This window comes from Microdochium trichocladiopsis (genome assembly GCF_020744255.1).
Source record: "Microdochium trichocladiopsis strain MPI-CAGE-CH-0230 chromosome Unknown B0I36scaffold_6, whole genome shotgun sequence".
Classification (NCBI taxonomy): domain Eukaryota; kingdom Fungi; phylum Ascomycota; class Sordariomycetes; order Xylariales; family Microdochiaceae; genus Microdochium; species Microdochium trichocladiopsis.
Window position 1 is genome coordinate 2187721 of NW_025763549.1, and position 11180 is coordinate 2198900.

At 58.0% G+C, this 11180-nt stretch overlaps 4 protein-coding genes across 4 annotated transcripts; 2 read left to right on the top strand and 2 right to left on the bottom strand.

Annotated features, from left to right (window-relative positions):
* Window positions 1-311: 311 nt before the first annotated feature.
* B0I36DRAFT_291226 (uncharacterized protein) lies at window positions 312-1704 on the top strand (the record flags this gene model as incomplete). The annotated part of the gene is made up of 4 exons (XM_046151726.1): window positions 312-811; window positions 943-1026; window positions 1118-1186; window positions 1304-1704. The coding sequence occupies exons 1-4, from the start codon at window positions 529-531 to the stop codon at window positions 1702-1704; spliced, it is 837 nt and encodes a 278-aa protein (XP_046011783.1). The 5' UTR covers window positions 312-528.
* Window positions 1705-2157: 453 nt separating this feature from the next.
* On the top strand, window positions 2158-3911 carry B0I36DRAFT_411439 (uncharacterized protein; the record flags this gene model as incomplete). Its single annotated transcript, XM_046161937.1, has 2 exons — window positions 2158-2430; window positions 2604-3911. The coding sequence occupies 2 exons, from the start codon at window positions 2158-2160 to the stop codon at window positions 3732-3734; spliced, it is 1404 nt and encodes a 467-aa protein (XP_046011784.1). The 3' UTR covers window positions 3735-3911.
* Window positions 3912-5877, bottom strand: B0I36DRAFT_133280 (uncharacterized protein). The gene is made up of 2 exons (XM_046148245.1): window positions 5369-5877; window positions 3912-5199 (listed from the first exon to the last, which is right to left on the bottom strand). Exons 1-2 carry the CDS (start codon window positions 5561-5563, stop codon window positions 4255-4257), a joined length of 1140 nt encoding a protein of 379 aa, XP_046011785.1. The 5' UTR covers window positions 5564-5877; the 3' UTR covers window positions 3912-4254.
* Window positions 5878-6861: 984 nt separating this feature from the next.
* B0I36DRAFT_325871 (E1-E2 ATPase-domain-containing protein) lies at window positions 6862-10048 on the bottom strand. Its single transcript, XM_046154282.1, has one exon. It carries the CDS (start codon window positions 9921-9923, stop codon window positions 7281-7283), a length of 2643 nt encoding a protein of 880 aa, XP_046011786.1. The 5' UTR covers window positions 9924-10048; the 3' UTR covers window positions 6862-7280.
* Window positions 10049-11180: the final 1132 nt, after the last annotated feature.

Consider the following 11180-nt stretch of genomic DNA (forward strand, 5'->3'; position numbering starts at 1 on the left):
CTGTGATCCTTGCGCGCAATTAGGGCCGCGAAAAATGGTCAGTATACCCGGCTAAGCTCTCAGGATGGCCTGCTGAGATACTTGCGCGTGCGGATAAGCCGGGGGGTTGGGCACTAGAGAGCACGGCGGCAGGAGTATGCGGACTCGAGGGATCGGCGGTGCGGGGCGTGGCTACCCCGACCGGCACCGGCGTGCGGCCCCGCATCGGAGCACTGCCGTCCGAGGAGGGTCTGCCCCCCACCTCTGCCTCCGCATGGGGTATGCATTAGTGTCGGTCTTGGTTGCACCGATGCGGAGGGCATCCTGAGGGTATTCAGAGATTATATTACCCGTCGCTGGTTTAATGTCCTCCAAATACTGCCGAGCAATCGGAGGAATTCGTAGAGCACAACTATCATATCTCAAAATCAAAACCCCTTTCTCTTGTACTTTCCCATCTCCCACTCCGCTGCCGCCAGACAGCACGCATTTAGACCACAACACACCATTTCAAACAACATTCGGCCTGTCCAAAACCCACTCAACAAAATGTCCATGTCCATCGAAGACTGCGCAACCGTCCGGGAGGGCTTTCCCCGGCCCTTCCCAGACACCCCGACCAACGTGATGGAGCAGTTCAAGCTCACCGGCAAGGTCGCGGCCGTGACCGGCGCGGCTGAGGGAATCGGCGGGGCGGTGGCCGACGCGTACGCAGAGGCCGGTGCCGCCGGCGTCGCGCTCCTGTACAACAGCAACAAGACTGCCGCCGAGGCGCGGGCGGCGGCGCTGGCGAAAGAGCATGGCGTCAAGACGGCGGCCTACCAGGTTGATGGTGAGTGGTAGTTGCAAAGTTTATTTTCTTTCTTTTCGTCATGGAGCCTGAATCTGGGAACTCCACCGCGGATGGTGCTTCGGATCGTGCATTTCTTTTCTTTCGCTGACGGCGTGGGGTTTGTCGCGTAGTATCTGATGCTGAGGCGGTACGGTCGACAATCGCCCAGGTGGCAAAGGACTTTGGGAGGATAGACATATTTGTCGCCAATGCTGGTAGGTGTTTCACGCAAAGTCCCCCTTTGCTGGTGGTTATTTCTCGACCCAAATTGCATGCGGCTTGCTGACGAGCAACGTACCGCCTCAGGCATGTCCATTTCAAAGCCGATACTAGAGCAGACTCTGGACGAGTACAAGAAGCAGCTCTCTGTCAATGGTATTGCCCTCTTGACACGACTCCCAAAATCCCGTCCACAACCGCCAGGAAGTGTGATGATCACAACAACCACGTGGCAAACCCGTGCTAATCACCCCTGCTCACACATGCGAACAGTCGACGGCGTCGTCTACTGCGCCAAGTACGCCGGCGAGGTCTTCAAGCGCCAAGGCTCCGGGAACCTCATCATCACCGCCAGCATCAGCGGGCACATTGTCAACGTCCCCGTCGACCAGCCCGTGTACAACGGCACCAAGGCATTCGTCACGCAGTTTGGCAAGTCGCTCGCCCGCGAGTGGCGCGACTTTGCGCGCGTCAACATTGTGTCGCCGGGCTTCTTTGACACCAAGATGGGCGCGGGGCCGGCGGCGCTGAACGAGGCGTACCGCCTCGCGGTGCTGGGCAGGCAGGGCCACGTCAAGGAGATCAAGGGCCTGTTTTTGTACCTTTCGAGTGATGCGTCGACCTATACTACGGGCAGCGACATCTTGATTGATGGCGGATATGTTTTGACGTAGGTGCAGGGGGTAGTGGCCAATGACTATTAGAATTGTCTTATTGTGCTGCACTTCGTGGCGTGGATTGAAGTGAATAATGTGAGATGAACACAGTTTTCTGACGAGTGGGTGAGTTTGGGCAAGGCAAGCTGCATGAGGGGAGTTGGGCGACTGATGTCACTTACAACGATCGCCCGCACTTGCAGGAACAAGGCGCTCCGCCACAAACTGCCAAAAATAAACATGGCCAACCAATGACAGCCACGCGAATCGCTGTTGACGTCGGCAGTCTTGACCTCTCTGAGCAGAGAAACATGACAGGCAGCACAAATACACTACAGAGCCCAGACTCCCTCCCCTCACTTGTCCATGATGAAAGTGGAACTCTCGTATGCACACTGACCGACAACGGCATGTTCCACATCCTCTAATACCAGCGAAAAAAAAATAAAAAAATTAAACGAGCCACTGACCATGACACGGGGCACGCTCGTAGCCAAGGTCGTCCTCGCAGACCCCAAGCACGTCCACTGCGGCCCCAGCGACCCCGTCCGAGGCCACGTCCTTGTGCGCTACAACCCCACCGCCTCTCATGTGCGCGACGACGACGAGCTCCAAATCCCCATCAAGGTCACCGTCACGCTCCAGGGCCGCCTCAAGGTCAAGCTCGTGCCCCGGAACGAGCGCTGGGACCTCGACAACGTGCGCTTCTTCCGCGCCCGCGTGCCCCTCTTCTCGACGCAGCATGTGATCGTGTCCGGGGAGGAGCAGGAGGAGGGCGCCGGGGTCGTCCGCCTCTCCGCCACCGGGCGTGCAACTTCCCCTTTGAGGTCTGCTTTCCCGAGCGGCCGCTCGACACAAAGTCGTACAGGACCATGTGGGACGAGGCGGACATAATGTTCGACAACGACCCGGACCAGCCCCTCCCGCCGTCGATGCACTTCATCGACCCGGTCCTCGGCGTGCCGGGGGAGATGCGAGTCCAGTACGAGGCGGCTGCTCGCATCGAGGTGCTCGGCGACGACGACATGAACCTTGTCATCGAAGATCAGAGCGAGCATGGTGGCCATGTGTTGCCCTCGTCCGAGTTCAGGGGCACGCCGGTGCTTTACGAGCGCCCGCCCGTCGCCGCGCCCGTGGGGGGTGGTGGTGGTGGTGGCGGTGGTGGTGGCAGCGCCATGCAGTCGGCGTTCGCCTGGTTCATGTTCAAGGACAAACGGCTGCCGCTGCTCGACGGGACGCACGGGCAGCTCAAGGCCAACAAGAAGGAGAAGAACAGGACAGGTTTGCGCGACCGGCTCATGACGTTCTCGCAGCCGCTGTACGTGTACGACTGCCACGTGTCGTGCCCGCGAGATGTGCACCGGTTCCAGCCGCTCGTGCTGCAGATCAGGATCGTGCCCTCGGAGAGGAAGTCCACGGCGGGAAATGTCACGCAGGTCAGGCTCGAACTGACGAGAGTCACGGTGCAGGTGGTTGGCTATGTCCAGGGCAGGTCGCAGGGCGGCACGTTGGTCAGGCGGTCGCTCGAGGACGAGGAGATTGTCGCTCAGGAGACTGTCAATTTCACTGGCGAAGGGGCCTCAGAGGCAACAACACCTGGCGGAATGGCGAGGGGCAGGGATGGACACGAGGAGAGGCCATCGTCGAGCATCTCCCCCACGTCTCTGTCATTGGTCTCCTCATGCTCGTCTGGTGCTCCGATGAATGCAGACAACGACTGGACACTGGTCGTCGCATTCGCCTCGGTGCTCCACAGCGTGACGAGCTCCTTCAAGACGGTCTGCATCCGGCGCGACTACGTGTTCCGGGTCATATGTAAAGTTCGGGTCGGGGGCAAGCGTGACGAAATGTTCGAGAGGACCTTCAAGGTCACGGTGCACCCTCCGCTGGGATCCGATGTGGCGAGACTGCAGGGTAGTAGTGTACAGAGCGGTGTGAGTGGTATCGTCGTCCCTAGCCATCCAGAGGGGGCACTGCACGACACATTTGGCGAGCTGGACATTGGCTGTTCCACGAGGGCAGAGACTTTACCCCCATATACGCCATAAGCACGGCGGTTTCGATTCAATGCAGGTTGTTGGTTTCATTTCCATTTTTTCCTCCTGACTACTCCGCTGTGCCCGGGTTATTATTCAGTCTTTGTTCATTAATTTGATGCCATTTGGGCGCAATACTGATCTGCTCACCAGTGATTAAATCCATTGCAGCGAAGCATCCTGCAAGGCTCAAAAGCAGGCCGCAATCCATCCTCAGAAGCCATCCTCATAAGCGCAGACACCCTCCGTGAGATGTAAATAGCCGAGCAAGATAGAACGTCGCGGGAGCAGACAATCTCAAGCAAACCAGCTCTATTTGGTCATTGATAACCCCCGGGGCTCCATAACTCCTTTTTAAAAAAATGTTATGCCCGTCCGGAAAGACTTGCACAAGCAATGCGATATATTCTCCTTGAACGCCATGAACCCCCCACCAAAAGTCCGTCTGCTTATTCCTAGATCGAAGACGGAGGCGGGAAACTGCGAATCCACGAAGGCAGTAATTCTCTTTTCCTTCTCCACCACCACTCCACTAGTCGTTCCACTGCTTCAGGGGCTCCTCGCCCTTCAACAATCTCGCAAGGTTGAGCCTCGTGCTGTACAGCACATTCTCCGTCGCGCCCACCTCCCTAAACTCATCACCGCCGCCATTGTTGATATCCGAGTCCCCGCTGACCCTGCCCCGGGGCCGGTGGTGCACAAACAGGCTGGGCACGATGCTGACGCAGCGCATGCCGTTGGCGCGCAGCCGGCACAGGTCGCTGAGGTGGTTGTCAAAGGGCTTGTGCTGGCCCTCGAGGCTCATGTACTCGAGGGCGCGTTGGGCGCCCGTGTAGCTGAGGGCGTAGGCGAAGCTGCAGATGTTGTCCCCGGGCACGTAGACGATGCGAGTCTGGTCCGAGTACTCATCCCAGGACCAGCCGCCGTTGCCCACGCGGTGGTGCTTGGGTGGCACCGTGGCGTCGCCGGTGATGAGCACCTCGCGGTCGTCGCGCAGCTCGGCGGGGATCTGCAGGTGCTCCGGGAGCAGGTTGCCGAACGTCGACGCGCACGAGCCGACCCAGAGCATGTCCCAGTCCTGGCCGTACGGGCTGGGCGAGGCGATGGTCGTGTTGCGCCCGGGGGCCTCGACGAACCAGCTGTCGCGCTGGATTTCCTTGCTCGCGCCCGCAAAGTCGGCCAGCCGGTCCTTGAGCGAGACGTCCCAGTCCATGTCGTCCTCCATGATGAGCGCCGAGGATATCCGCTCGTCGACGATGCGCCGCATCGCGTTCATGTGGCCCCGCCACGAGCCCAGGTTCGTGTCCGACATGCCCCCCTTGCGGTCCCAGCCGATCGGCAGCGCCTTGTCGGGAACCGTCGCCCCGCGCACCCCGTCGATCCACGAGATGGTGAAGCCCGTCAGCGCAGACATGAGGCTCAGCGCGTCCCGCTTGTCGGTGCGCTCGGGGAGCCCGATCGCGAATACCTTTTCGAACTGTATGTGTGTGTGCGCGTGGCAGATGTGGTTAGCAAAGAGCCCATACTGTTGCTGGGTCGCCGTGTCGATGTAGCTTGCGAGAGAACGATATGTGTGTGTGTGTGTGTGTGTGTGGTTGCCCGCCGGGGGAGAAGTAGAAGACGACAAGGAATAAGACACGACTTACACCCAACGTCTCATTGTACACGCTTGCGACGCCATTCCCGCTGCTCTCGCCACTGCCATACCCGACGTGCCCCTTCAGGGACGAGAGGGTGTTGCTCCCGTGCTCTGTGTGGACCAGGAAGAACCAGGATGCGCTGAAGACCAGCACCGCCGCGAGCAGCAGGTGCTTGGTCTGTGTAGGCGCCAGCAAACCCATCACTCCTCCTTCTTGCTTCCAGATAATACCTGGAACCCCAGGAACAAAGTGCGTGGGGGTAAGTGAGGGCGGGGTGAATATCGTGTCGGGGGAAGAAAGTGGCTTGCGGAAACGAATGATGATTGCCAGACAAGGATGCCAAAGACAATGTCACCCCAGATCTGTGAAAATGTGCAGATGGGTCGTCCCCCGTGACAAACAAGCAGAGAGGAAGGTGTGTGGAAGCAAGGAACGAAAAGGAACAACCCGGACGAACAAAGGAGCTGGACGAAAAACCAGAAGAGCAAAAGGGACCCCCAAGCAGCGGAAATGACGGCTGACACCAGCTTGCGTCTCCCCCCGTAAGACGGCGCAACATCAGCAGTAGTAGCACCAGCAGCAGCGGAAAACTCTCCAGGGGGGGACAACGTTGCAATCTGTCAGCCACCACCACCACCACAGCCCTGCATGGCCCGAACCCTGATCCGTCACCCCGGCCACCACCCATCATCATCAACGATAACACGGAGCACACCTCCTGGGCTGAAACGCACGCCATCTGGATCCTGGCAATAAGCGCGGGCTTGTGGAGGCTGAAGACGGACCGCTTCCGGATCGGCAGGTGGGGGAGCTAATTAGCTGGCTACGTTAGCGTAAGTTGACTTAGACAGGCAGAGACCGAGGTTGGAACGAAAAACATAAACAAGGGCAAATACAGTACATGCCACGCAATTGATGACGGACGCCACGTTGTCACAGCAATTCAGGGTCAGAGCGTAATCCCAAGTCTGGGCAGGCCAAGAGTCTTGGTCGTCTGCATTCGTGCATGGGGAGGAGCATGGGTACTTAGGTACACAAGGCGGGACCCAGAATCAGAAAATCAGGGGGGTTTGTCGAATTTGCACGTAAATTCAGACGAATCCCCATCCATCCTTGGGCCATCCGAACATGCGACGTCCGCTGTGCTACCAGAATAACTCGGCCCAGTGAATGGGCGGCCGCGGCCGTGGGCTCGTGCTCTACGGTAGCTTCTATTTAGCGCACCGACCAATTCTGAGCGTAGTGGCGGGCGGCGAGAGCTAACTGGCTACGCTATACGCGTACGCTCCCTATTCACTCAGCCTTCGGGGGATCGGATCGAGAATTTGCCGGTACACTGCGAACCTAACCTCAAGGAGCCCAGCCCATCCACCACCGCCACCCAACTAGCCAGGCACGACGCACACATCACTAATGAAGACGCGCAGCCACCTTTGTGCGCCCCCCCAAGTCGGTGATCCAAACAAAACAGTTGTGTTTCCCGTTTTCCATCGCTGTCACCATCTGCCAGAAAACCTGCCCTATCAACACTCACTCCTAGATCTGCTATGCAAGTAAATTAAGTCCCAGATCGGTATGGCAACGTGGTGCGCAAGATAAGCTTTCTTCTGTGGGCCGTGTCCGTGCCCTTGGGCCCGGACCAAACCGCCCGGAACCTTGCCAGCTCTGATCAAAGCAAGCGTACAGGGGCAATAGAGTCAGAAAATCAATCACCTTTGGAACAGGGATGTAATATAATTATGCCTGTGGTCCTTGAAGCAGGTGTTTGGCCACACGGCTGAGCTTCCACAATCCAACAACGATCTGCGGTCCGAATGGAATGAGATAATCATTTGCAAAGACCATGCTGAGTGTAAAACCTGCTGATACAAAATGCCTCTAACAAAAGAAATCATCCACACCACCCACCACACCAAGCTCAAGGGTCCGCCAGCTTCCGTGCCCGGAACCCACCCAGATACCATGGCGCCTTCAACAGCAACGAGCTAGTGATTACGCTGATGCTGCTCAGAGCCATGGCCAAACTCGCCCACACTGGGTCGAGCCGCACATGCTCCCCATTCGCGACGATCCAGTACAGGCAGCCCGCTGCCACGGGGACCGCCGTTAGGTTGTAAACAGCCGCCCAGCCAAAGTTGAAGCTGATGCGCCAGAATATCTTTCTGCTCAGCGCCAGCAACGTGACAACGCCGGCCAGATTCCCGCCGATGAGTACGAAATCAGCCGCCGCAATCGCAACGTCTGTCCCTGAGCCGATGGCGATGCCAATGTCGGCCGCGGCCAGCGCCGGTGCATCATTGATGCCGTCTCCAATCATTGCGATGCATCTCTTGCTCTTCTTCGGGCCGGACGCCTGCTCCCGGAGCTCGGTGATGTGCCGTGCCTTGTCAGTTGGCTTGACTCCTGCGATGACTCGAGTATCCGCATCAATGCCAACTCTGGCTGCAACGGCCCGGCCGGTAATCAGATTGTCTCCAGTCAACATGTACACCTCTTTGCCTTGTGCGCGGAGCGCCCGGATCACGGCGACAGCCTCCGGACGGATCTCGTCTGAGATTGCAAACGCGGCGCGAAGAGCGTAGTGTCCGTCGGACTGCCCTTGCACTCTCGCGGCGACGAGTGCCACTGACTTGGCTTCTCGCTGCCAAGTCCGCAGGGAGCTGAAGGTCTCTGAAGGGATGGTTACCCCAAAGTCGTTCATAAGGTCCTCATTACCGATGATAATGTCGACAAGCACGCCCGTTGTGCTGTCCACAAAGTCGGCTTTGAGCCCTTTGCCTGACAGCTCCAGGACCTCGTTGACAACAATGGGCTTGTCCGTGGCCGAGGAGCAGAATCTGGCCAGAGCCTTCGCGAGAGTGTGGCTCGAATGCTCCTCCACAGCCTTGACCGCCGCCAGCAGCGCGTCGTGGCCGGGGATCACGGGTTCGTCGTTTGGAACAAATGCGGAATCCGTGACTGTCGGGTCACCCCCCAGGGTCAAAGTGCCAGTCTTGTCGAAAACCACCGTGTCGGCTTTGCGGGCATTCTCAAACGCAGCTCCACCACCTCTGACCAAGATGCCATTTTTCGCAGCAAGTCCGAGGCCGACAAAGATTGCGGTTGGCGCAGCCAGGGCAAGACCACAAGGGCAAGCGACAACGAACAAAGCAATTGCAAAGCTCAGTGCAAAGTTGGCCCACTCGTCACCACCATCATTGTAATCAGCTGGCAGGAGGCCGGCCATCCCCAGACTGAACCAAGTCGACCATGTGATCATGGCGATGAGGATGATGACGGGCACAAAATAGGCAGTGACAGTGTTTGCGGCGCGCTCGACTGGCGCTCGCTTGGACTGGCCTTCGCGGACAACGTCAACAATCTTGTCAAGGGTGGTTTCGCCCATAATCTTGGTCACAGTCACAGTGATGGGCGCGCCCTTGTTCGTGGTGGCAGGGAAAACCTCGTCGCCCTCGCGCTTGGTGATCGGCCGCGACTCTCCTGTGAGGCTTGACTCGTCAAACTCGGTCACACCTTCAGTCACGATCCCGTCACACGGCGGCGAAGCGCCCTGTGGCACGCGAATGAGATCTCCGACTTCGAGCAGGTCTGCTGACACTTCTTGAATTCGCGTATATCCGTAGACGCCCTTCTCCAGAAGAAGCGCAGTAGTCGGGCGCAGCTTCCGTAGAGCGTCAATGGCGTCGCTCGTCCTCGACTTTGTGTACGCCTCCAGGTATCTTCCCACGAGGAGGAAGAGGCTTAGGAATACGACGGAGTCGAAGTAAAAGTTGTAGTCCTTGGGAGGCGTGTGTGTCTTTGCCATTGTGTAGATGAGCTGGTAGAGCGAGGCGAAGTACGCCACAGATGTGCCCAACGACATGAGCAGGTTCATGCTCCCGAACCTGTAGAAGCGCTTGTGGATCGGCACTTTGCTCCCGCGCTTCCACATGACGTAGATCTCTCGTACCGCTGGGCGGTGAAATGCATCAGCTGCGAAAAAGTAGACGGGTGTCGCCATGATCCAAAGTGCGATCTGCGATCGGCTTATGCCGAGCAGCCACGGTTTCATGAGAAGCATCCTGGTGGCGTCCTCCATGGGAACCAGACTCATGTAGACGACGCCGATTATGAATGTTGGCACGGCCACCGCCACAGTGAGGAGAATGCGCAGTAAGAGATGTACTCGCCGCCTGCGGTTGAGCCTCTTCGCACGCTCCTCGAGGGTAGGTGGGTGATATACCGTGACAGTAACTTCCGGGATGACCGTCTCGATTCTGGCAGCAATGGACCGGATGGTGATGTCCGGGAGTGCTGGCGTGTATGAAATCTCCAGAATGACGCCCGTGTTGGTGACTCTCCGAGACAGGATGCTGACCCAAGGCAGCGAGAACGGAAGCGAGACGAACTGTTCATTGATCTGTGCGGGCGTCACTGTTCTGTTGGTGCTCCTGACGTCCAGGCATGCAGCTCGTGTCGCGTTGCGTGATTCGTGAGAGTGGTGAGATCGGCCGTCGTCGTCAGCTTGGTCCTCTCGGTTTGATATTGAAACCACGTCGCCAATGCTGGCATCATAGCCCATGTCCTCGATGACCGACACGATCCGCTGGGCATCTGCTTGCACACCTTTAAAGTCGACAGTAGCAGTCTCGGCGGCAAGGTTGACATCCGCCGAAGTCACGCCCTCTGTTGCGGAGAGGACTTCAGTGATTGCATTGACGCATGAGGAGCAGGTCATGCCTCCAATGGCGAAGGTTGCGTGCCAGGACATTGCTGCGGGCGGCGACTCGCGAGACGTTGCGAGGTCTGTACAAGTGGGCGGTGAGCAATACGGCCGCAGGCAGTCACGCACGGCGAGGATGATGGGCGCCGGCGCCTCTGAAGATAGGTACTATTTTGAAGAGAGATACTGTGGCGAGTTGGTGCTGAGTTCGGAGTGGAACAGGATCAACCTGCAGTTTGATACAGGAATCGTGGGGGCGAATTCTGCCCTGGCTTTGGAAAGGCAGGAACAAGGCGAACACTTGTGTTGATGATGTTGATGGAGCCAAGGGAAGGAATCAAGGGCAGCCAGCAGGGCAACGAGGCGTGATATATCCTTCCATTCATTCAAGGAGCGCCTATCTCTTGCGCTGCCGCAAACATTTTCCACGGAAGATTCCACGGTGCCACCACCTCTGACAAAGCATGCAGTCCATCGGAGTCGGCGCCGCCAGGCACAAATGGCGCGAACCATACAGAAGCATTCCTCCTCCGCGTGGCTTCCCTTCCCCGCACATATCGACACTTACACGCACCCGCCCGTGCGCAGTGCAGTCCGGTGCGGTGTAAGGATGCGCCTGGGCCAGCGGCTTGATAACACGTCAGCATACGCCTCGCTCCGCTAGACAATCATGTTGTCATCCAAACATCAACACAGAGATGCAGGCAGGCATCGAGTCACAAGGCATGATGACACATGGAGGTGCGGTTCAAGGGTGGTTGTCGTTGGCTGTCGTCCACGCACAAATCTCGCAAGCCAACGCCACCACCGCTAATCTAATCAGGGTCTAGGGCGGATGAGGACAGGGCGCCAATCATGGTCACGGGTGACTGCAAAAGAACTGGGGTTGCGTGGTATCCAGCGAGAGAGCCCTGGGTTAACTAGTGTTGCCCTTGTTCTCCTGCCCAACGAGGGCCATGTCCAAGGGGCAAATGGTACCGGCGATGTATGTAGGGCTGCGAACCTGCTGATGTGCGGAGGCGACATGAGGCACTTGTGCGTAGAAATGCTACGCTGTAAGAGAAAAAGTTCCAAGGTCGTCCGTTGCTGGGTTGTCAGAGGGACGTGTGATATGCT